The following is a 26,681-nucleotide window of genomic DNA, read 5'->3' on the forward strand; positions in this document are numbered from 1 at the left end:
CCTGCAACTTTCTGCTCTATATTTTGAACGGTGCCTTTATCCACTAGGGTATGGAGGAAGCCAATTCATTTTATTTATTGATTAATTCTACCAGGCACAAAACAATAACGTAGCCAATCACAATGCATCTTCTAGGATGACGCACGCCCCTTTTGGTATCCATGCCTTTTAAAGTGAAAAACTAAGTATTAAGCTGAAAAAGGGAAGTCCTGTATAGCCTTTAAATAAGACAATGGGATTCAGATGTTAAAATAGAATGTCTCAAGACAGAGCTGCTGGGCTAGCAGAAAACCTGACATAGTTGAAATATTTGCAGTAATTATAAAATAAAACTTTTCTTTGAGAAAACTTTGTAAGACGGTAAGCTGACAAAGAACCATGCGATGGTAGATGCAATAATGGAAACTGGACGTGTTTCAGAGACAGGAGGAGGAAAAAGAACAATGCATGATACAGTTAGCAAACTGTCCTGGGCTGGATTGAATCTAGACCAGGCTACTGAACAATATTTCCTCTGGGATGCCAAGTGAAATGTGTTTGGGGAGTCTCGGCCCAGTTCCTTAAAGGCACATCTACAGAACAAACTTTCTTACACATGTGCACTCATCAAACAGTCTTGCTTTGGATAGCATTGGCTAGAATGGGCAATAGAAGCCAACCTACATCGAATCAATGTGGAAAAAGCACAAAAAGTGAAACAATGTTCCATGTCCCAAAACCTAATATCACTTATTGAGTATTAAAAATGAAAATCAAAGTATGGAAATGCTTTATATAGTTTTATGCACTCTAGTTTGTTACCCGTTCTTTACAAATTCAAAGTGTCTCATAGCAAGGGAATCTGACATTTTGATGATTTCCAGGCAGATGGGAAATTTAAAATTGTGATCTCGAGAGGCAAAAAAAAGTGTTTTGGAAAAAGTAAGCAAGCAAAGTAGCCACATCATGAATCAGTCGTGCGGAACTGCATGTAATCAACTCCAGGACCCAGCCTCGGATAAACACTAACAGAAGGGCATTTACGTTCCATTTGTTTCAAACTCTTGACTATCATTGGTATTCAGTACCAAGGTATGGGCTTTGGGACCCTCCACAGTCCAGGATCAGGGGCTTTCACTATATTTGTTTCAAGTGAATTCAGGTCCCCCTAGGCAACAAAACCCACTATATCACTCAGTCCCACTCTTACTTTCTTTGCATACTTGGCAAGACTATGGAGGAAGAAAAAAAAAACTGCAGCTAAGTCCTATCCTAGTAAGTGTAACCTCACAATTTAGATCAGAATTGTAGCGTTCACCAGTTTCTTCGAACTTAATCCAGTGGCAATAATATTTAAAAGGCCAAGGAAAATATTGAAACACAAAAATTATTAGCATTTTATGGCTATGGGTAGAATTAAAAGTACTTTGTAGTTAATGCAAAATACGAAGTAACGGATGTGGAAATTTAGAGAGCAAAACAAAACTGAAGGACTAGGTATAGAAGGATGGAGTGGTTAACGATCAATTGGCTTTACTCCCTGGCAATACTCTATGTTGGCCTAGATTCCACAGAGTACATTTCAAAAACTAAGCCAGCCCCATCATTCCCTATTACAAAAATAGCAGTATTGAAAAATACAAGGCATTTGATATACTGTAGATTTAAGTAATGGTAACATTTAAAAAATTGTGTTTTTTAATGGCACAGTAAAAATGGTGTGTAATATTTAAACTGAATTTTGAAAGAAGCCACATGGAACAGTTTGTGATGACTGAGAAACATTACAATGCAATACCTTTTTACAATTCTGATACTGTGGAACATCAAGGGGAAGGCCTTATTAAAAAAAAGTAAACGGTTTCTCTATTAAAATCTCTATAAAAGGTCAATGTCATACTACTAATTACTCTGAAGGAGGTATACAAGGCATGAAATAAGGCAGATAACTCCTAGTATATACAGAACAAAACTGCAGGCACCTGTAAACCTGGATGCAGTCTGCCCTCTCAGTCGGACGTAAAAGATCCATGGCACTATTCGAAAAAGAGCAGGAGTTCTCCCTGTGTCCCTCAATCAACATCACAAACAGATTATCTGATCATTTATCTCATTGCTCTTTGAGATCAGATTTCTGCCAATCCAGTCAAAAGGACAATTTAAAAAAATTAACTCAAATTTCTAAATAACTACTTAAGCTTTAACTAGAAATCTCAAATCGTTATAGAAATTTAAACAATGAAGTAGAATTATATTTGAACGATTACTATCCAACCTCACTTGCTACAGTAATCAAAAAAGATAGTTTGAAAATACACTTGAATGTACATTTTCCACACTCCAATTAATACCTTGCCAATTATCCACTGGAATTTTCATGTTGTTTTCTTGGTCAATAAAACAGTCTTTGCTATTTTTACTGCGCAATGAACCATACATGCAACTTAATGAATATTAGGGACTCCCAATTATCCACTAATTTCCATTAACCAGGAGTAATCCTTTCATTAGGATGGATAAAAGACCTGCACATAAAAATAAGATAAATCTATAAACTATTTCTAGTACAAGAAATTTTAGATCATGAATTGGACAATGTCAAATATGGAAAGCAAACATTCCCCAGAGAAAAGTTTTATATATAGAATACTGGTAGAGATTCAGCAGAAATTGCCTGGTAAAATATCAACAGTCGTCAATATTAGCAAAACAGCAGACTCCTAGACTTTTCCTTCACTTACTGACCAGGGAGGGATTCTGTCCTTCATGGCCTGACCCCTGTAGCCCACCTGTAATGGTCTCTCAATAACACTGTTAGAATGCATCGGTAAGTCTTTTTTGCGCAGAGTCAGCTCCTTCGTGCTCACCCCTGACTGACCGGCTCATTACAAATCTACGCTGGAATACATTTTGTTTTACCCATATCGGGCATATTTTACCTATGGAACAAACAATAAACAGAATCCTTCTTCTGTTAGTCCAGAGTCCAACTGGCAATTTTAGGTGCAGATCAGCAACATTTATTCAGATTGATAGAAGGGCCAATGCATGAACTTGAAGCAAGAATAACAAAGAAACTGATTAACAACTGTCGAGAGAAAATATTGAAAGAGAAAGAAAATACTGCGATGAGAAAAATTAAAAAAATATAAAACTGGCAACAAAAAAAAAAATCAGAAAGTAGTTAAGAAATCTAGATTTCACAGCATATGAATCAATGACTGGATGTCAATGCTTCTCGTTTAATTTTTAAATGCATATTGGTTCTGGACCAATGAGCAAAAAACAATGGGGGCAGTTCTATACTCGTACAAGAGGTCAAAACTAAACCTGTCTTTGCAACCTGCTTAGAAACCTACAATGATGTTGCAACGGATTATTCCACTTCTGTGAATGTCATTCTGTGCCTCATTAAAACACCAACACACTCTTGAAATAACAAGAGCAGTATTTTGTTTAAATTAAATTAAATTAACTGTACTATAAAGATAATAGAGAGCAAGATAAAGTCTGCAATCTAATATTAGAGAGCAGATGATATTTCCAACAAGCTTTGCTTGCGACTTAATGTCATTTGAACCCTTCAGTCACATACCTGTAACTCATTACTAGGTACCCATTATTTTCCACTGTAGGCGTACAAAAGTTATTTCTTATACCATTATTGCAGAGTATTTGCAGGATTGTTTAGTTAAAACTTCTAGCTGTAGTTTGCTGCCCTCGTGTGGATTGCAGTAACATTACCCAAACACCAAAAAGCATACCCAAGGAAACTCTCGTTTAAACGGCACCTAAATATCCGGAATTATCTATTAACCGGCAAAATTCATACTCCGAAAACACCTCAATAACCGGAATTGTTGCCAAGTCCGAGTCTCCTGCAGTGGCCGAGTTAGTCAGTGGGGGTAGTTCTCCAAACAGCCACTACTCGGCTTCTTGGCACTGTCAGAAGTCCAAACACCTCAATAACAGGAGTCTGACTCTTTGTTTGTTAAAAATAGCCTCGGTCGATAACCCTCTCCGTCATCCGGAATTTTTAATCAACCGGCACCATCCCGGTCCCGTCGGTGCCGGATACCAGAGAGTTTCCTGCAATTAGTTCTAAATAATGGCTCAGATTTTGCGGTCAGTGGTGCTTGCCGTTCATTACGCTTACAGCGGCCCACAGACATTTTGTGGGCTTTTGTGTGGCAGCTTACGGTCATCAGGAGGCTGATGCAGCATGGCGCCCTTCAGAGAGGATCTGGGACCTGTGTGAACAGGGAAAGCAACAGTGTGTCTCTTCAACCAATCAGATTGAAGAATCCTTACTGATGCACGCAAAGTCTAAACCAAGAAGTGTGAATTAGAATGCTAATTCAATGTAAAAATCAGGTACAGAAAGCAAAATAAAGGAAAGATGGAATTGAGAGATAAAAGACAGACTTTTTTTTTTTTACAATTTTTAAAATGTATTTTAAATCTCCAACAACAATTAAAATCTGAAGGAATGAGACTCCACACTTGTAAAAAGTAAATTTTCAGTGCCAGAGAGGTTGTTTGACAGTTACCAAGACTTATCAGTGTTAAAAATTTACTTACACTTGAATGGGCAAGCCCTAACTTCTTATGGCGTGTTTAGTAGGTATATAATGGGGTAAGTACGGCAACTTCATGCCCTTCGTGTGTTTGAATGGATAGTCTCTCTGTGAAGCTTTTGGAGGAGCAGGGCTAATCGGACAGCAACTTCCTGATTTCTGCATTTAACTGCGCATGTACGGACGCCGGAAGTTGCTGTCCGATTTACTCCTTAATAAGGATGAGCGCTGATAGTCTCACCTTTATTCCTACTGCAAAATGTTTAAAGAGTCAATGACAACACCAAAACCAACTAAATTTTTTTAAACGCCCGTTTGAATGTCAAACTACACTTTAGCCTCTTAAAAAATGCATATTCTCTTATAAAAAGTGATCAGATCCACTTCTAATGTAGCATTCACAAGCTGCTTTGATTCAGGTAACATGATTGCTATTAGAGAGTGCCATGACTCAACGTGGAACTGTTGGTGGTGGAATTTTAACAATTCCATCACTTTACATTTCAAAGTCCTACCCTCCTTCCAAAAGAAATAAAATGAGTTACACAAACAATTTATGGTTTTCGTAGTTTGGAAAACCATGGGCCTCTTTTAAAGTGGGTTATGACATTCTAATGAAATGTATTGTCTGCAGAAAGTTGAAACAGCCTCACCATTTAAACCAGAGGGCACAAGCTGGAAGCACTGATTGGTTTGAAATTATGCCACTAGATTCATATCAAAATACATTAAAAACTAATAGCTGCATGAGGGACAGGGATAATAACTTAATCTGATGAAACACAAATAGTACATTGTTCAGTAAAACTTTTATTTTAACAAAACATGAAAAAGGTTAGAAGAGTTCAACATGCATTGAACATTTATTTACAGTAATGATGCATTTTATGGTGTTAAGAGGTTTCAAAGCCAAACAGACCATCCATCTTAACACTGTCAACTTACACACGTGGTCGGGTTATATGGTAGCATTATACTATTCTCCAGCAAGACATCTACATGAGGTGCCAGATTAGCCTGAATTTAGCTCGCATTAGTAGAAATGGAAGCATTTTAAATTATATCTAGCACAAAGCAAGTTCTAATTCGCAATTCATTTTCTGCATTTGCAGGCAACACGTTCAGACATTTCTGACTTTAATCCAGTAATGCAGCATTCATTAAGTGAAAAGGATAGCTTGTAGTACAGCAATATTCTCTAAATCAGACGAGGGCAGATTGGAGTCATTCATGAATTCGCCTCGTACAGTGTCACTAGCCTCCCTGCAGAGCAATAGGAAGATAACTAATCTAGAATAAAAATGTTACCCATTCTCCCCTCCTACAAGCGACACCTTTGCTGCTCAATAGTTGGAAAGTAGCTGGCCTGATCTGCTTAGCATGGAGATTAAGAGGAGTGCTCAGGGAGCAGTGGAAGCAATTTTTGGGTGTAGGACTTTAAACTTACCTGTCACGTGGAACATCCAGTGCAGTATTATAATCAGGAGGGCCTCCTGGAAGCATATTAAACAGCAAGTGGTTTGTCCCTCTATCCCATCTAAAAATGGTAAAGACATACACGTTTTTAGAATACAAACTGTACAATGTTTTAGGAAAGTCAAGTTGAACAGAGAAAACATACACAAATTGTACAACTACTTTTTAAAAGCTCTTTTAAGATGAATCAACATGTTTAAAGAGGGCAGCGAGATGGTCGAGACAGTCTAACATCGGAGGTTTACGCCACTGTGATTAATCTCAGCTGTGCAGTTGTCAGGAAATGGTCACCTGACTGGTGAGACGATTCCCCGCTGGAAGAAAGTCAGCTAATCGGAGGGAGAATCACCCAGGAGCGGGCTCACAAGTCCAAGCAAGTACCTTCAATGCAGAACTGGTAGAGAAGTCTGGGTACAGCTTACCCATTACCTCTTGTGTGGATGGTACCTAATGTGGGAAGATCACAGCTTGAAAGTTTGTGTTTCAAAACTAGGATTGTGACTCCATAATAATCAAATAAAATGGTAAAACAGATTTGTAAAGTGGGGCGAGAAAAGAGGGGAAGAGCACTTAACAGTTGTTCAGTTTAACAGCCTATTTTTAAAAAAAACAACACACTAATTTGGTGCTTACTAACAATCCAATATTGGGAACAAAATGCACAATTCTTCTCTCTGGGCTCAGGCAGGAAAATACTGTATTTAAGGATATTGTACCTTTATAGTTCGTATTTCCAGGTTTGAGAATAGCAAATTAAAATCTTAATCCATATGGAGATATGAATGGGAGTACACATCCATATTCTAATCATGCTTTGGAGAGGCATTTCATATGCAATATATTCCTAGGTACCTTCGTACAAATGCAGCCCAGACTGATGAAACTTCCCTCGCTCTGCTGGCTGTAAGGGAATATTCTCACGAGATTGCAGTGAAGTGTGACGGTGGCCTTGTGAAATTTCCAAACTGTGTACACGTACTTGAATTTTTAAAAAAGATCCAGCAATGTAATTATAGATTTTGCTCTTCTAAATTTGAGTATTTTGATCTATAGAACACTGGAGTTATGTGTCTTTCCGGCCCATAAAGTAGAACTTGTTTAAAAATAAAGGAACACTCGCCCACTTGACCTTTTGTAATTTTTGTCCCAGGTGCTGTGGAACCAAAGCTAAGCCACGCAGTAATGGGAAAGGTCTCGCACAGGCTGCTCACCGGATTTACATTATAAATGCCGCTTGCGCAGCAACTTAAAGGGACCACATGTTAAAAGAAACCATCCGCGCAGAACAAAGCTCAACTTTCAGGGAGCATTGGTGGGATCCATCTTGTTTGTATTGCAGGGTGGTTTACATAGCAGCCAGAGCAGGAAAACTGCACATCCACCGTTATTTTTAAAGTTGTGGTGTGAAATATTGGGGATAATTTTAACTTAACTCGCCAGGCGGGAGACCCACGGGATCGGGTGGAATGCTGGCTTTACACCCGCCCAATATAACCCTCCAGACTACAAGATGGAGAAAGATCAGGAGGGTGTAAAACAAGCGTTCCACCCGATCCCGTCAGTTTCCCCGAAGGGCGGATTAGGTTAAAATTGCCCCTTTGTTTCAGCCTGCTACACCTTTCCAATTGTTTAGAAAGACTATATGGCAGCATGAAACAAACGGCTTCAACTGGCCTGCGAGGGCAGCTGAACCAGTCAACTGCAGGCAGCCATACTATCACTTTACTGTACTAGAAGAACGGTCAAATCAGACAACCACTTGTCTACAGGCATGAAATTGGTTTGTATAAAAACAATCTAGTCCACTAGTTGCCTGGACTTCTCGGATTCCGTGCAAGTCTAGATTATAGGTTTTCAAACCAGGCTCCACACGCAGATCACAAGTGGGTCATCAAGTGTCTCAGGAGTTCTGCATTCTACATGTTTCCTATATTTCCTGACTTATTACAACTTCATTTCAGTTGCTGCATACTTTCTGTAATGATAGCACTGTTTGCATCAGAATAGCAGACCAGTGCCTTTCTGAAATTAAGATGGGGCATGTCAATATGGGAGAGCAGGGGGTGGGGGCTGGTGCAAGGAGTGTTTAATATTTTCAGGAGGGTATCAATACACAGAGGAGAGATCCATCTGCAGAAGGTGTCAATACGTGCAGGGATTCCCCTAGCAACAACTTTTATTTGTATAGCACCTTTAACGTAGTAAAACGTCCCAAGGTGCTTCACAGGAGAATTAGAAGACAAAAAATGTGACACCGAGCCACGTAAGGATAAATTAGGACAGGTGACCAAACGTTTGGTCAAAGAGGTAGGTTTTAGGGAGTGTCTTAAAGGAGGAAAGAGAGGTAGTGAGGCGGAGAGGTTTAGGCAGGGAATTCCAGAGCTTAGGGCCTAGGCAACAGAAGGCACGGCCACCAATGTTTGAGCGATTATAATCAGGGATGCTCAAGAGGACAGAATTAGAGGAGCGCAGATATCTCGGGGAGTTGTGGGGCTGAAGGAGATTAGAGTTAGGGAGGGGCGAGGCCAAGGAGGGATTTGAAAACAAGGATGAGAATTTTGAAATCGAGGCATTGCTTAACCGGGAGCCAATGTAGGTCAGCGAGCACAGAAGTCATGGGTGAACAGGATTTGGTGCGAGTTAGGACACGGGCAGCCAAGTTTTGGATCACCTCAAGTTTACGTAGGGTAGAATGTGGGAGGCCAGCCAGGAGTGCGTTGGAATAGTCAAGTCTAGAGGTAACAAAAGCATGGTTAAGGGTTTCAGTAGCGGATGAGCTGAGGCAAGGGCGGAGACGGGCGATGTTACGGAGGTGGAAATAGGTGGTCTTAGTTATGCCACGGATGTGTGGTCGGAAGCTCATTTCAGGGTCAAATATGACACCAAGGTTGCGAAGCAAGATTTTTAGAACATAAGGAAAGAAGTTAGTGTAAAATGCTGCTTACAGTTTAAAGGGTGGTATCTTATTTTTAAAATAGCAAGAGGTGAGCATATAGTAAAGTACATCATTCAGATTTCTTTAAGTAAAAGATCATTTTTATGGGATTTTTTTATGATAAGGCAGCAAAGGGAGAACACCTTCAGTAAAATTCATCTGCATTGTACATATTTTTAAGTTATGGGGCAAGCATTCTGTGAAATATGAGATTTAAGAAAAACGAAGGAGTTTCATTCAACAAAGTTTGCCATGAAAAAGATTAGGAAAGCAGTCAGTATAGTTGATCTTTTTGGGATGTTAAAACAAAGTTAAGGAGAAGTGCATCAGAGGGGCTCTGGCTACGATTGGATAGGTAAGAGTGAAATCAAGCAAGGGCAGTCCCACAGAGCTGGACAATGGAGCAGAAGTGTTGGAGGGGGCTGGTGTACGCCACCGTGTCAAAGACTGCAGAAAGGTGAAGAAGAATGAGGAGGGCCAATGTAACACAGTCACAGACGTTGCCATTTGTGACTTTGTTTAGGGCCGTTCCGGTGCAATGTAAACACCTCCTCTCGGCCTTCTTTATCTAGTGGCATTCTGGGCCTAATCATATCGCTGATCTCAAATGAAACTGCCACATCTTCTCCCTTGCTGAACATCGGAAACAGTAATAACAGAAGGTCATTAAGCCCCTCAAGCTTGTTCTGCCATTCAATTAGATCATGGCTGATCTGTACCTCAACTCTGTTTATCCACCTTTGAACCATATCCTTTGATACCCTTACCTAATAAAACTCTTGTCGATCTCAGTCTTGAAAATGTCAATTGACCCAGCAATCACATCTTTTTGTAGGAAAGAACTCCAGATTTTCACTGCCCTTTGTGAGAAAAAGTGTTTCCTAATTTCACTCCTGAATGACCTAGCTCTAATTTTAAGACTGAGCCTCCTTGTTCTGGATTCTCCCACCAGAGGAAATGGCTTCTCTGAATCTACTCTATCGAATCCTTTTATCATTTTAAACACCTTGATTAGATCGCGCCACAACTGTACAAAATCAAGGGAATACAAGCCAAGTTTATGCAACCTGTCCTCATAATTTAAGCCCTGGTATCAGTCTGGTGAATCTGCACTGCACCCGCTCCCTGTAAGGCCAATGTAGCTTTCCTGAGGTGTGATGCCCAAAATTGAACCATTAGCCTTTATGATTATTTTTTGTTCCTATGCACTAGTTTTTACTGATTTGCAAACATGGACACCTAAATCTCTTTGCCCCTCCACTGTTGCTAGTCTTTGCCATTAAGAAAATATTCTGACTTGTAATTCTTGGATCCAAAGTGGATGACCTCACACTTCCATACATTGAACTCCATCTGCCACAGTGTTGCTCATTCAATCAGTCTACGTCCCATTGTAGCTTCCTGCTCCCATTTGCACAACTTACTGTACCTCCTAATTTAGCATCACCTGCAAAACTGGATATACAACGCTATTCCTTCATCCAAGTCAATGATATACATGGTGAGAAGCTGAGGCCCCAGTACAGATCCCTGGGGAACACCACTTGATACATCCTGCCAATCAGAGTACATTCACTTTATCCCTACTCTGTCTATCTCCCAACAAATTAATAACCCATGTCGGAAGACTACAGCTCCGAGAAGCTCAGTTTCCTCTTTTGTGGCAAACATATCTTCCCCCAGCAACTCTATAAAGCCCAAGTCTACACTAGACTAGAATACTGCTACCGTATCAGTGAAGCCTTTTCAAACACCTTTCTCACACATCTTGGGCAGGATATAAAGAAAAGCTTATTGTCCAATAGGTGAACCCTCTTTCACCTCTAAGCTCCGGCCGTCTCCAGTGTCTCACTATTCTATCCACATTTTCTGTCTCCTGCTGTTCTAAATTTGGAGTGCCCCTCTGAATTTTCTTCTTTTGTCCCTCCTAATCTGCAAATACACCATCCTCTACACACCTCCTCAATATGCCGCAATATGAGGGAATGGTAGCAGAGTGGTTATGTTACTGGACTAATGAGTTCAAATCCCACCACGGCAGCTGGGGAATTGAAATTCAGTTAATTAAATAAATCTGGAATAAAAAGCTAGTTAGTAACAGTAATGGTGACCATGTAACTGTTGATTGTTGTATAAACTCATCTGGTTCACTAATGTCCTTTAGGGAAGGAAATCGGCCATCTTTACCCAGTCTGGCCTAAATGCAACTCCAGACCCACAGCTCTTAACTGCCCTCTGAAATGGCCCAGAAAGCCAGTCAGTTGTCAAGGCGGCGGCTCACCACCACCTTCTCAAGGGGCAATTAGGGATGGGCAATAAATGCCGGCCTTGCCAGCGACGCCCACATCCTGTGAATTCATTAAAAAAATTAAAACTCTGTACTGTTCCTTGCTCAAACTCATTCTTTCCCAGAATTGCAAAACTGTGGAACTCCATACATCCTTCAATCCGCCTTTCCTCCTGGAACCCACGGGATCTTAAAACCCTAGTTCTGTGTCCCCTAAATCACCACGTCCCTCACTCACTTTGTTACTTTTTCATATTTGAGGTCCTGCCCTATGAACTTTGGCCTTTCATCTGCATTTCTGGAAAAAAAATTACAAGCGCCGAGTGCGTAGTTTACGACCCCTTTAAAAAAACACAAGTAATTCAACTTTACTGCTTCTGTGGGAAATGAGCAGGATTTTAAAACTGCAATTAAAAAAATCTTGAAAGCCGACGAGTATACATGTGCAACATAACTTATAACAGCCGAAAACAAAATCAAAAAGTCCAGGATTGTATATTTAGAGAAATGCTGACAGAGCTTAATTATTTTCCAAAGAAGCAGAAAGATACAAGTAAACAAAATGCAGCTCTTTGCAACATACAGTACCTGGATAGCTGAGCCAAGGCCTGGGCAGTCTCCTTTATCCTGAGGTTATTCTGATTGAGCACATCAATCGACGGAATAAACAAGCATGCCCTATTAAGATCATCGGTGTAGAAATCACTTTCTGAAATAGCAGTCAACAGTTCATTGTATTCTTTGGAGATGGTGTTGCTGACCACAGTGCCGTACTCATCGACGTACTTTTTCAGTGGATAGATATACACTTTTATTCTGTTCTTGGGGTTGTACCCACAACGGTATACATCAAAGCAAGTGTGCATTCTACAGCTCAAGTCCCCTCGTTCGGGAATAGGACTGTCTTCAGCTAGTTTGACTTCAGGAACATCGTGGATGCTGCGCTTTTCGACAGTCCACTCGTTGGTAGCTTCGATCGTATGTGGCCAGAACTGAAACATTCCTGTGGCTACAAGTCCGAGCAGGACAACTGAAAACAGGGCTATGTAATAAATTCGGTGTTTGGTTTTCATCCTAGGAATAAGGGTAGGGCCCCGACTGCTGTACTTGGTTGAAGCATACATAATGCTATCCCCTTCCTATGGGTTCTGGGAGTGAGGAAAATGCAAGTGATTACAAAGACATTTATAACTGCAGCCTTGGTTTTGAAAGTCGTTGTTCAATCATTGTTAAACTGTTTCAAGTCAATAACTCTAGCAATCTAGCAATAAAATTACAATCTTTGAAATCCAAGATGAAAGTGGATAGGTTGCGGAACTTAATTTAAAGCAACTGTATTTTAGTTTCTGTTCCAATCACACACTAGCCTGTCAATCATCACATCACTGCAAGCTCAGAATCGGAATCAATTTAAAAGCATCTGTTTCCAATGTTGCAGTCATTTTAATTTAAGAGGAGGTGGTTCTAAGTCATGGAGCATTATAATCATTAAAGCTGATTAACCATTGTAGCGCTCGGCATCGAATATTTTAGAATTATAGAGACTATCTACTGCACTATGAAATTAGGTTCCTTCTTTTGGACTAGTAGCATATCTACATATATATCCAGGGATGAGGGACTTCAGTTATGTGCAGAGACTAGGGAAGTTGGGATTGTTCTCCTTAGACCAGAGAAGGTTAAGGGGAGATTTAATAGAGGTGTTCAGAATGATGAGGAGTTTTCATGGAGTAAATAAGGAGCAACTGTTTCCACTGGTAGTAGGGTCAGTAACCAGAGGACACAGATTTAAAAGCACCAGAGGGGAGATGAGAATGCACTGCCTGAAAGGGTGGTGGAAGCAGATTCAATAGTAACTTTCAACAGGGAAGTGGATAAATACTTGAAAAGGAAAAATGTGCAAGGCTATGGGGAAAGAGCAAGGCAGTGGCACTAATTGGATAGCTCTTTCAAAGAGCTGCTACAGGTACTACAGGCCAAATCGTACGATGCAGTATGATTCGATGACCATGGCACCAAAACTATTAAATTCAGAAGGGAGAAATGCTGAACTGCAGTAAATTTACTGTTAAAATAAAGTTCAGATTCTGTGGCACGGTAAATGTTTGAACTTTTTAAACCAGGATTCTTTTGTTTTTTTAAAGAAAGTTGGTTTTACATGTTAAGCACTGTTTATTCTTGTGCCATCTGCATCCAATTTCAAGTATAGCAATTCCACTACACATTGCAGGTTGAAAGTGCCTTGTGTAGCATTTCATAAATCTTTAAATACCCTGAAGCACACCAACACCAAATAAAATAACATGATGTTAATGTAGTGTGCAAGCGAAAAGGTTTCTGATACATTATCGGGATCTTAATGATGTGGATCAAGTCTCCAAACTGTAGATTCCAGAAAAATCTGTGGTTAGGTACAATTTTTTCTGGCAATATTATTCTCCGATTCATGCTGGGGGAATGGCTCCACAGAAGCATAGGCCCTGGTACCTCATCTCACCCAAGTGACCATTCTTCACACGCGAGCCTCAGACTGCACTGGCTACCTAACTACTGACACACACATTTCAAAATCTTTGTTTTAGTCTACAAATCCCTCCATGGCCTCACCCTTCGTACCCCTGGAACCCCCTTTCAGTCCCATGTTCCTGTTCGCACTGCCTCTCTTCAGATTCTGGCTTCCTTTGCACTGTCCCAACTCTCCATTTCATCTTCGGCTGTAGAGCCTTGAGTTATTCCAGTCTCACTCTGAGCACCCTCCCGAAGCTTCTCTGCCTTGCTCTCTTCCCCTTCCTTCAGCAGTCTCCTCGAAAGCTACCTCTTCGGCTTTGCTTCTAGTTACCACCCCTAATGCTAGCATTCGTGTCATCTGATGCCCTGTTGGACTCATTGGATACCAATCAGAAGTGGGAACTCTAGCCAATTTTCACCACCCCTAGCCCAAGAGCACTGAAGCCATGAGGGGCACCTAATCATCACCCGAGCTGAGATCAAATTAGATGTCTCTGTGGCCACTTCCATTCTTTCAACGTAAACACATTTTCTTTTCACGACAATGTTGAACCCTTTCCTTTCTGGTCTAAAGTGACATACTCTCATTTTAGCAAATGTTAAACTTTGCAAAACCGCTGTCAACACAATGAGGATGCTACAAGTCATATCATTTGATACAGTTCATACTGATTTATGAAAATTTAATAAAATTGCAGCTACACTGCAAGATACCTTGTTTGCCACAAAAACCATTATATTACACCAAGAATTCACTAATTGAGGTCACTGACAGTTTTATGAAATTGACAAAATAGCACATCTAAATTCAGTAACGGTAATAAATAGAAGATAGTCAGTAATAAATCCAAGAAGGAATTCAGGAGAAACGTCTCAAATCAGAGAGTGGCGAGAATGTGGAACTCGCTACCACACGGAGTGGTTGAGGCGAAGAGCGTAGATATGTTTAAGGGGAATCTAGATAAGTAACGAGGGAGAAAAGAATAGAAGGATATTTTGAAAGGGTAAGATGTAGCTCATGTGGGGCATAAACACCTGCATAGACTGGTTGGGCAGAAAGGCCCGATTCTGCGCTGTAAAATTCGGAGCGATTTTATGTAACTCAGCTTAATGTGAAATTTCTCATTTCTACCACTGATTTAAAGATTAATTTTCAGGAATTATTGAACTCAAGCTGACTGATTTTTCCTGGAGTTGAACTGTATGCTTTTAGAAAGTGCAAATATAAATATCAGTCAAAGGGAGAATGAAGGGGAGAGTACTTTCAGTACAAGATACTCCCACATGTATTTAATCAAAAATTTAAAACCGAATTTCCCTCTGGAATTCCCTCCCTAAAGCTCTTCGCCTCTATCTCCTCCTTTTATATGCTCCTTATAGTCTCAGCCGTGGCTCAATTGGTAGTACCCGCGCCCGAGTCAGAAGGTTGTGGTCCAACTCCAGGGGCTTAAGCACCAAAATCTAGGCTGAGTGGTGCCGTCTTTCAGATGAGACATTAAACCGAGGCCCCGTCTGTCCTCTCAGGTGGACGTAAAAGATCCCATGGCACTATTTCGAAGAAGAGCAGTGGAGTTATCCCCGGTGTCCTGGCCAATATTTATCCCTCAATCAACATATCAAAAACAGATGATCTGGTCATTATCACATTGCTGTTTGTGGGAGCTTGCTGTGCGCAAATTGGCTGTCGCGTTTCCTACATTACAGCAGTGCCTACACTTCAAAAAGGTACTTCATTGGCTGTAAAGCGCATTGGGACGTCCGGTGATCGTGAAAGGCGCTATATAAATGCAAGTCTTTCCTTCTTTCTTATAACCTAACTCTTTGACCAAGCTATTGGGCACCTGTCTTAGTATCTTCTTGCATGGCTCGGCATCAAATTTTGTTTGATAATTGCTCCTGTGAAGTGCCTCGGGACATCTTACTATGTTAAAGGCACTATATAAATGCAAGTTGTTTCTGTTGTTCTGTCACATATCATCACCAACCTGTCTTTTGAGGTCTCCATTCACACCCCAAGCAATGTGGCAATGTAGCTTAAGGGGACAGTTTACATCTGTCTGGAGCAGCTCTAGTCACTCATAGAAGTCAGTGCTTTGAACTAACAATGCTGATCCAGAGGTCTATGAGCTAGGAAATATTAGTATTAGTTGGCTATTACTGTACGTCCCTTACCCAGTTCAGGTCCCTCTAACTCCTAAAGCACTAACTTCCAGATGAATGAATAAATAAACAAATGGAGGTATTCCTGGAAGCCCTGTAAAATATATTATGAAGGCTTAAAAAAAATTGGGGTTTTTTCCCCTCACTGGAGCACAAAGTTAAACAAGGCATTTAATAGAAGTGTTCAAAATTATAAAAGGTGGGCGAATAATGAAAGAACGCTTCCACTGACTGGTAACAAGGGGGCATGGACTCAAGGTTATCACTAGAAGAATAAGAGAAATTTCAGAGATTCTCCCCCCCCCCCCCCCAAAGAGGGATACGAGAACATGAAATGCGTGATGAATGCGTGGCTAAAGTGTTGGTGCAGGAGGGAGGGCTTTAGTTTCCTGGATCACTGGGCCTGCTTCTGGGGAAGGTGGGACTTGTACAAGTCGGACGGGTTGCACCTGAACCAGAACGGGACAAATATCCTTGCGGGGAGGTTTGCTAGCACTGTTCGGGGGGGTTTAAACTAAAATGGCAGGGGGTTGGGAACCTGAGCAGGGAGACAGAGGAAAGGGAAACAGGGATAAAAGCAAAAGATAGGAAGGAGAAAAACAAAAGTGGCAGTCAGAGAAACCAATGGTTTAAATCAAACGTGGCCACAGTAAATAATAATTCTAATAGGTCTAAGAGCGTTAAAAAAACAAGCCTGAAGGCTGTGTGTCTTAATGCGAGGAGCATTTGTAATAAGATGGACGAATTGGCTGTGCAAATAGAGGTAAACGAATATGATTTGGTTGGGATTATGGAAACGTGGCTCCAGGGCGGCCAAGACTGGGAACTCAACATCCAGGGGTATTCAATATTCAGGAAAGATAGGCAAAAAGGAAAGGGAGGTGGGGTAGCATTACTGGTTAAAGAAGGGATTAATACAATTGTAATGAAGGATATTAGCTCTGATGATGTGGAATCTGTATGGGTAGAATTGAGAAATACTAAGGGGAAAAAAACATTAGTGGGAGTGGTATATAGACCTCCAAACAGTAAGGCAGAGGTTGGGGATGGCATTAAAAGGGAAATTAAAGAAGTGTGCAATAAGGGCACAGCAGTCATCATGGGTGACTTTAATCTACATATAGATTGGGCCAACCAAATTAGTAACAATACTGTGGAGGAGCAATTCCTGGAGTGTTTACGGGATGGTTTCCTGGACCAATATGTCGAGGAACCAACCAGAGGTCAGGCCATCTTAGACTGGGTATTATGTAACGAGAAAGGATTAATTAGCAATCTTGTTGTACGAGGCCCCTTGGGTCGGTGCGATCATAATATGCTCGAATTCTTCATTAAGATGGAGAATGAAGTAGTTGACTCAGAGACTAGGGTCCTCAATTTAAATAAAGGAAACTACAATGGTCTGAGGAGCGAGTTGGGTAGGATTGATTGGGGAATGGCACTCAAAGGGTTGACGGTGGATAGGCAATGGCAAACATTCAAAGACCGAATGGATGAGCTACAGAATTTGTTCATCCCAGTTTGGCATAAAAATAAAACAAAAAAGGTGACTCAACCGTGGCTAACAAGGGAAATTAGGGATAGCATAAGATCCAAGGAGAGGACATATAAATTGGCCAGAAAAAGCAATAATCCTGAGGATTGGGAGCAGTTTAGGATTCAACAAAGGAGGACAAAGGGATTAATTAAGAAAGGGAAAATAGAATGAGGGTAAGCTAGCAGGGAACATAAAAACTGACTGTAAACGCCTTTATAGATATGTGAAGAGAAAAAGATTGGTGAAGTCAAGCGTAGGTCCCTTGCAGTCAGAATCAGGGGAATTTATAATGGGAAACAAAGAAATGGCAGACCAACTAAATTCATACTTTGGTTCTGTCTTCACAAAGGAGGACACAAATAACCTCCCAGGGATGCCGGGGAACATAGGGTCTGATGAAAGGGTGGAACTGAAAGAAATCAGTATTTGTAGGGAAATGGTGTTAGGAAAATTGATGGGACTGAAGGCCGACAAATCCCCAGGGCCTGATAATCTACATCCCAGGGTACTTAAGGAAGTGGCCCTGGAAATCGTAGATGCATTGCTGGTCATCTTCCAGAGCTCGATAGACTCTGGAACAGTACCCATGGATTGGAGGGTAGCTAATGTTACCCTACTATTCAAAAAAGGTGGTAGAGAAAAAGCGGGGAATTATAGACCGGTAAGCCTGACATCGGTAGTGGGGAAAATGCTAGAGTCTATTATAAAAGATGTAATAGCAGAGCACTTGGAAAGCAGTGACAGGATCGGACAAAGTCAACATGGATTTACAAAAGGTAAATCATGCTTGACTAATCTACTGGAATTTTTTGAGGATGTAACTGGTAAAATAGATAAGGGAGAACCAGTGTATTTGGACTTTCAGAAGGCTTTCGATAAGGTCCCACACAAGAGATTAGCGTGCAAAATTAAGGCACATGGGATTGGGGGCAAGGTATTGACTTGGATAGAGAACTGGTTGGCAGACAGAAAGCAAAGAGTTGGAATAAACGGGTCGTTTTCCGAGTGGCAGGCAGTGACTAGTGGGGTACCGCAAGGATCGGTCCTAGGACCCCAGCTGTTCACAATATATATTAATGATCTGGACGAGGGAATTGGATGTAATATCTCCAAATTTGCAGATGACACAAAGCTGGGTGGGAGGGTAAGCTGTGAGGAGGATGTCGTGAAACTCCAGTATGATTTGGACAGGTTGGGTGATTGGGCAGAAACATGGCAAATGCACTATAATGTGGATAAATGTGAGGTTATCCACTTTGGTGGCAAAAACAGGAAGGCAGATTATTATTTGAATGGCAATAGATTGGGAGAAGGGGAAGTGCAGAGAGACCTGGGTGTTCTTGTGCACCAGTCGCTGAAGGTAAGCATGCAGGTGCAACAGGCGGTTAAGAAGGCAAATGGTATGTTGGCCTTCGTAGCAAGAGGGTTCGAGTACAGGAACAAGGATGTCTTGCTACAGTTGTAAGAAGTCACAACACCAGGTTATAGTCCAACAGCTTTATTTGAAATCACAAGCTTTCGGAGCACTGCTCCTTCGTCAGGTGAAGTCCCAATCCCATGTGCCTTAATTTTGCACGCTAATCTTTTATGTGGGACCTTATCGAAAGCCTTCTGAAAGTCCAAATACACTGGTTCTCCCTTATCTATTTTACCAGTTACATCCTCAAAAAATTCCAGTAGATTAGTCAAGCATGATTTACCTTTTGTAAATCCATGTTGACTTTGTCCGATCCTGTCACTGCTTTCCAAGTGCTCTATTACATCTTCACCTGACGAAGGAGCAGTGCTCCGAAAGCTTGTGATTTCAAATAAAGCTGTTGGACTATAACCTGGTGTTGTGTGACTTCTTACATTTGTCCACCCCAGTCCAACTCCGGCATCTCCACACCATTGCTACAGTTGTACAGGGCCTTGGTGAGACCGCACCTTGAGTATTGTGTGCAGTTTTGGTCGCCTTACCTGAGGAAGGACGTTCTTGCCATGGAGGAAGTGCAGTGAAGATTCACCAGGCTGATACCTGGGATGGCAGGAATGACGTATGAGGAGAGATTGTGTCGATTGGGCTTATACTCACTGAAGTTTAGAAGATTGAGAGGGGATCTCATCGAAACCTATAAAATTCTGTCAGGCCTGGACAGACTAGTTGCAGGAAGGATGTTTCTGATGGCCGGGGAGTCCAGAACCAGGGGTCATAGTCTAAGGATAAGGGGTAAGCCATTTAGGGCTGAAATGAGGAGGAATTTCTTCACCCAGAGAGTGGTGAACCTGTGGAATTCTCTGCCACAGAGGGCGGTGGAGGCTAGTTCATTAAATATATTCAAGAAAGAGTTGGATATATTTCTTAAGGCTAAAGGGATCAAGGGATATGGGGAGAAAGCAGGGACAGGGTACTGAATTTGGATGATCAGTCATGATCTCATTGAATGGCGGAGCAGGCTCAAGGGGCCGAATGGCCTACTCCTGCTCCTATCTTCTATGTTTCTATGTTTACCACAAGTGGCTACTAAGGCAGGGACAGCATAATTTAAAAAGGAAGTGGATAAATATTTGAAATGAATAAAAAAATGATACTGGGATCAGAGTCGACAGCTCCAGTTGGAGCACTGTCACAAGGCTGAATGACCTCCTTCTGTGCTGCAATATCTATGATTCGACAGGAGGCAGAAGCGCTCAGGATGCCAGTAGAAATCCTAAACTGGTAGGTCTTCAAAATGAAAATTAGCTGTAAATTGAAGTTAGCTGCTACCAGATGGAGGATAATGATACAAGGAGAAAGAGACTGAAAGTACTCCCACCAAAGCTCACCATCCCATCCAAGAGCTAAAACAATGGAAAATGAATGTTGATATTTCCACTCCAAGTAGAAAGTAACCTAATTACAATAGGAGTCGCATTCCAGTCAGTTACGTGGTAAGTGAAATAGAACAGTAACAGTCTTTGTTTCAGACTTCACCAGAAGTCAGATTTTCAAGCTGGGGTTCCCAGATTCTGTGCGCTCCACACTAAGGGATCTCAGGGGCCTCCGAGATCAGATTGCTGTCTGTCCGATTTCTGCATTTGTTGACATGCGAACGCTGTTTTCTGTTGCTGAATACCAAGAAAAATGTTTTCTACAATGATAGCATTATTTTTCCTTCTTTCAGAAGTTATAACAGGATACCCCCCCACACACACACACCTTTGATGCGCATGGCATTCCTAACAATTTTTCACTTACCCAAACTGATAAATTGTAGAAACTACAAACAGATTAGACCCTTTGAGTCAATCAGGTGTTAGGAAAGGATGAAGAGAAGAACTGCAATAGGCTGCAAAGGATCAGAGGCTGCAGAAAAAAGAAAAATATCGAAGAATTGGAAATAGAGGGATAAAGGTAATAGTACACACAAAGCAGACAGGTAGCTTCACTTTTCAGTTTGTTAGTACAGGAAATTTATTACCTGGATGAGCAAGAAAGTGGGCATTCTCTGCAATTCTAGCAAGATATTAAAGCAGTGTTAACTGCAGCTTTAAAAACACGGCCATATCAGATCTATTAAGTGCTCCACGCAATACTTCTCTGCCTTCATTCTCCCCCACCCCATTTTGCTTCTGCAACGACTTATACCTCCATCGTAAAACACGCTAGACCCAGAATAAGTTGTAGCGCTCTTGCCCGAGTCAGAAGGTCATGGGTTCAAGCCCCACTCCAGAGACGAGAGCGGACACTCCAGTGCAGTACTGCACTGTCAGAGGTGCTGTCTTTTTGATGGGTCCTTAAACCAAGGCCCCATCTTTAGGTGGATATAAAAGATCCCATGATATTCAAAAATGTGCAGGGGACTTCTCCCAGTGCCCTAGCCAACATTTCCTACATTAGAACAGTGACTACACTTCAAAAGTACTTCATTGGTTGTAAAGTGTTTTGGGGCGTTCTGAGGTTGTGAAAGGCGCTATGAGGATGTAACTGGTAAAATAGATAAGGGAGAACCAGTGGATGTGGTGTATTTGGACTTTCAGAAGGCTTTCGATAAGGTCCCACACAAGAGATTAGCGTGCAAAATTAAGGCACATGGGATTGGGGGCAAGGTATTGACTTGGATAGAGAACTGGTTGGCGGACAGAAAGCAAAGAGTTGGAATAAACGGGTCATTTTCCGAGTGGCAGGCAGTGACTAGTGGGGTACCGCAAGGATCGGTCCTAGGACCCCAGCTGTTCACAATATATATTAATGATCTGGACGAGGGAATTCAATGTAATATCTCCAAATTTGCAGACGACACAAAGCTGGGCGGGAGGGTAAGCTGCGAGGAGGATGTCGGGAAACTCCAGTACGATTTGGACAGGTTGGGTGATTGGGCAGAAACATGGCAAATGCACTATAATGTGGATAAATGTGAGGTTATCCACTTTGGTGGCAAAAACAGGAAGGCAGATTATTTGAATGGCAATAGATTGGGAGAAGGGGAAGTGCAAAGAGACCTGGGTGTCCTTGTGCACCAGTCACTGAAGGTAAGCATGCAGGTGCAGCAGGCGGTTAAGGCGGCAAATAGTATGTTGGCCTTCGTAGCAAGAGGGTTCGAGTACAGGAACAAGGGTGTCTTGCTACAGTTGTACAGGGCCTTGGTGAGACCGCACCTTGAGTATTGTGTGCAGTTTTGGTCGCCTTATCTGAGGAAGGACGTTCTTGCCATGGAGGGAGTGCAGCGAAGATTCACCAGGCTGATGCCTGGGATGGCAGGAATGACGTATGAGGAGAGATTGTGTCGATTGGGCTTATACTCACTGGAGTTTAGAAGATTGAGAGGGGATCTCATCGAAACCTATAAAATTCTGTCAGGTCTGGACAGACTAGATGCAGGAAGGATGTTTCTGATGGCCGGGGAGTCCAGAACCAGGGGTCATAGTCTAAGGATAAGGGGTAAGCCATTTAGGACTGAAATGAGGAGGAATTTCTTCACCCAGAGAGTGGTGAACCTGTGGAATTCTCTGCCACAGAGGGCGGTGGAGGCTAGTTCATTAAATATATTCAAGAAAGAGTTGGATATATTTCTTGAGGCTAAAGGGATCAAGGGATATGGGGAAAAGGCAGGGACAGGGTACTGAATTTGGATGATCAGCCATGATCACATTGAATGGCGGAGCAGGCTCGAAGGGCCGAATGGCCTACTCCTACTCCTATCTTCTATGTTTCTATAATAATGCATGTTGTGAAATACCTTGGGACTCCCTGAGGACATTGAAAAATGCTATATAAATGCAAGTACTTATCATTTGCCTATCCAATTAATTAAACTAGTTTTTCCCCTTTTGTTTAGGTGTAGAGGGAGAGACAAAGGCATGGATGATGGTTTCAGCAACAGATGGGCTACGGTAGGGGCAGAGGCGGGCGATGTTATGGCAGTGGAAGTGCGTGGTCTTTGTGATGGAGAAAATATGGGGATCAGAACGAGGTCAAATAAGACACCAAGGTCCAGTTCAGCCCATGATAGCAGCCAGAGAGGGGGATGGAATCAGTACAAAGAGTACGGAGTCTGTGGAAGGGTACAGAGTTTCTGGCAGTGACCAAAGACGATGGCTTTGATCCTCCCAATGATTAACTGGAGGCGTGGTGACCAAGGGAAAAGGGGGGGGGTCATGTGGCAGAGGCAGCTGAACAGATCATCAAACTTACTGACAAAAAAAAATGAGCTCTTCACACTTGTTGGAAGCGAGAGTGCAGAAAGAAAGGGAGAGGGATTTGAGGAAACGATTGATAGTGGAGAAAAAAAGCCTGGGGTTATTTTTGCCCTCGAGGATGATCCTGGAGTAGGTGGCCATTTTGGCAGTGGAGAGCAACACCCGATAATGCTTGACGTGGTCCAGTCAGATCTGGTGATGGACGGCGAAACCAGATACGTTTGAGTACTGCACCCCTTGGACTTGAGGGAGCGAAGATGGGGACCACACCAGGGCAGGAGTACAGGTTTTACTGGGTACAAATGTGGAGCAGAAGGAGGGCTGAGCAGAATACACATGGCGAATGGATGCAACAGGAAATGGGGTTGGAAGGAAGTGCGGGATGTGGGTGGCAAAGGATACAAGAAAGTGGTCAGAGAGATCCTTGTGTGTGATCAAGACCACATGATATAAATACAAATCCATCACTAAATGTCCCTGTTCCGTTTGAAGCTGGTTAAACTGGCAGGGGAGGGGGCCTTAACTGTCTTGCACTGTGAAACCACTTGGAATAAAGAAAAGCAAACAGACTGCACTGACCAGAGCCTGGAGAAAGGCACCAACTTTGCCTGAACGATAAGATTCTGCTACCTGAGGTTATCAGTTGCGTCAGCCGTGGCTCAGCTGGTAGCACTTTGGTCTCGGAGTCAGAAAGTTGTGGGTTCAAGTCCCACTCCAAAGACCAGCACAAAAATCTAGGCTGACACCCCAGTGCTGTGCTGCACTGTCAGAGGTGCCGTCTTTTGGATGAGACGTTAAACCGAGGCCCCTCTGCTCTCTCGGGTGGATGTAAAAGATCTCATGGCACTATTTCGAGGAACAGCAGGGAAGTTCTCTCCGGTGTCCTGGCCAAAAATGTATCCCTCAATCAACATCACTAAAAAACAGATTAATCTGGTCATTATCACATGGGAGCTGGCCGTGCACAAATTAGCTGCTGCCTTTCCTACATTACAACAGTGACTCCACTTCAAAAAAAAGTACTTCATTGGCTGTAAAGCGCTTTGGGACATGCTGAGGTCGGGAAAGGCGCTATAGAAATGCAAATCTCTCTTTATCATACGCTGTCCATTGACCCTGAAGTGTCTGTAAGCAGCTCCTCTCCTGTTCCTGCGGGTTGTGGTACCGGGTTTCAGGTCTGTCGCCGTGAGCTGAGGGGAGACTCACTGGCTCGGCTCTCCCATTAACACCCGGTCAGGCCCCGGCCCCGCCGACCGACACAACCATTCCCAGCCCCGACTGAAGCAGCGCAGGCTCGGCCACATTACCTGAATGGAGGCGCACCCCCGCCGCAGCTCGGTTCGCCCTCGTTGCTAAGACCGGAACTCCATCTCCAAATAGCAGCGCCCCAGCCTCCGAATCCGAATCCAATCCAGGAGCGCCCACTGCCCAGTGGCACCCCGGAAATACCACACCGCTCAGCACCGCCCCCGCCAGGAACCGCAGGCCTTCCGCGCCGCCGGCACTGCCCCCTGCAGCCCAGCGGCATCCACTGCAATCTCCAGCAAAGCACGGGACATTCTGCTGGCAGCAAGGAGGGAAAGGAAACAGAATGCACAGAATACACACAGCAAGCATTGCAAAAAGATTAAGACCGATGTGAACTAATTTCCAGCATTTTGTGTCTTTATTTCAGATTTCAAACTTTTGCAATTGTTCATTTTTTGAGGTTTTTTTTGGAAATTTGCAAACACTGTCTTAGTCTAAACGAAGAGACAAATAGAAAAACGTTGTAATTTTCTAAATTAGATAACCCAGTTAGGTTTACCATGTTAAATTTTTCCAAAATGGCCAGGTGCTTGTTTGACAAAAATGGGGCTTTTTGTTAATAACTAATGCTTTCTGAGGCCACACTCTGCCCTCTCAGGTGGGCATAAAAGATCCCGTGGCATTATTTGAAGAAGAGTCGGGAGTTCTCCTCGTGTCCTGGCCAACATTTATCCCTAAACCAGCATCACTAAAAGGTTTAGAAGCATAGAAACATAGAAGATAGGAGCAGGAGTAGGCCATTCGGCCCCTCAATCCTGCTCCGTCATTCAATGCGATCATGGCTGATCATCCAAATTCAGTACCCTGTCCCTGCTTTCTCCCCATATCCCTTGATCCCTTTAGCCTTAAGAAATATATCTAACTCCTTCTTTAATATATTTAATGAATTGGCCTCAACTGTCTTCTGTGGTAGAGAATTCCACAGGTTCACCACTCTCTGGGTGAAGAAATTCCTCCTCATCGCAGTCCTAAATGGCTTACCCCTTATCCTTAGACTGTGACCCCTGGTTCTGGACTCCCCCGCCATCGGGAACAGCCTTCCTGCATCTAGTCTGTCTAGTCCTGTTAGAATTTTATAAGTTTCAATGAAATCCCCTCTCATTCTTCTAAACTCTAGCGAATATACGCCTAATCGACACAATCTCTCTTCATACATCATTCCTGCCATCCCAGGTATCAGTCTAGTGAATCTTTGCTGCACTCCCTCCATGGCAAGAACATCCTTCCACAGATAAGGCGACCAAAACTGCACACAATACTCAAGGTGTGGTCTCACCAAGGCCCTGTACAACTGCAGCAAGACATCCTTGCTCCTGTACTCGAATCCTCTTGCTATGAAGGCCGGCATACCATTTGCCTTCTTAACCACCTGCTGCACCTGCATGCTTACCTTCAGCAACTGGTGCACAAGGACACCCAGGTCTCGTTGCACTTCCCCTTTTCCCAATCTATTGCCATTCAGATAATAATCTACCTTCATGTTTTTGCCAAAGTGGATAACCTCGCATTTATCCACATTATACTGCATCTGCCCAATCGCCCAACCTGTCGAAATCGTACTGGAGTTTCTCTGCATCCTCCTCACAGCACACACGCCCACCCAGCTTTGTGTCGTCTGCAAACTTGGAGATATTGTATCTAGTTCCCTCGTCTAGACCATTAATATATATTGTGAATAACTGGGGTCCTTGCATCGATCCCTGTGGTACCCCACTAGTCACTGCCTGCCACTCGGAAAAAGACCCGTTTATTCCAACTCTTTGCTTCCTGTCTGCCAACCAGTTTTCTATCCAAGTCAGTACCTTATCCCCAATCCCATGTGCTTTAACTTTGCACGCTAGTCTCTTATGCGGGACCTTATTGAAAGCCTTCTGAAAGTCCAAATATACCACATCCACCGGTTCTCCCTTATCTATTCTACCAGTTACATCCTCAAAAAATTCCAGTAGATTAGTCAAGCATGATTTACCTTTTGTAAATCCATGTTGACTTTGTCTCATCCTGTCACTGTTTTCCAAGTGCTCTGCTATTACATCTTTTATAATGGACTCTAGCATTTGCCCCATTACGAATGTCAGGCTTACCGGTCTATAATTCCTCATTTTTTCTCTACCACCTTTTTTAAATAGCGGGGTTACATTAGCTACCCTCCAGTCCATGGGAACTGTTCCAGAGTCTATAGAATTTTGGAAGACCTTGCTGTGTGCAAGTTGGCTGCTGCAGTTCCCTACATTGCAACAAGGGACTTCCTTTTGA

General features: G+C 42.5%; 1 protein-coding gene across 3 annotated transcripts in view; it reads right to left on the minus strand.

Moving 5' to 3' along the window:
• Positions 1-24,658, minus strand: part of ext2 (exostosin glycosyltransferase 2) — a 168,293-nt gene extending 143,635 nt beyond the window's left edge. The window contains exons 1-4 of one of the 3 annotated variants that reach the window (XM_086008105.1): positions 24,425-24,656; positions 20,677-20,784; positions 11,843-12,402; positions 6,004-6,093 (exon numbers count right to left, since the gene is read on the minus strand). In XM_086008105.1, coding sequence (XP_085864231.1) covers positions 6,004-6,093; positions 11,843-12,378 — 626 coding nt within the window. In that variant the 5' untranslated portion in view covers positions 12,379-12,402; positions 20,677-20,784; positions 24,425-24,656. Of the gene's footprint in view, positions 1-6,003; positions 6,094-11,842; positions 12,403-20,676; positions 20,785-24,424 lie in introns of all 3 variants that reach the window. The other 2 variants (XM_086008106.1, XM_086008104.1) reach the window with 2 other exon arrangements.
• Positions 24,659-26,681: the final 2,023 nt, after the last annotated feature.

This window comes from Somniosus microcephalus, chromosome 15 (assembly GCF_052327205.1).
Source record: "Somniosus microcephalus isolate GS21.2 chromosome 15, FLI_Smic_1.0, whole genome shotgun sequence".
In the NCBI taxonomy this organism is placed as follows: domain Eukaryota; kingdom Metazoa; phylum Chordata; class Chondrichthyes; order Squaliformes; family Somniosidae; genus Somniosus; species Somniosus microcephalus.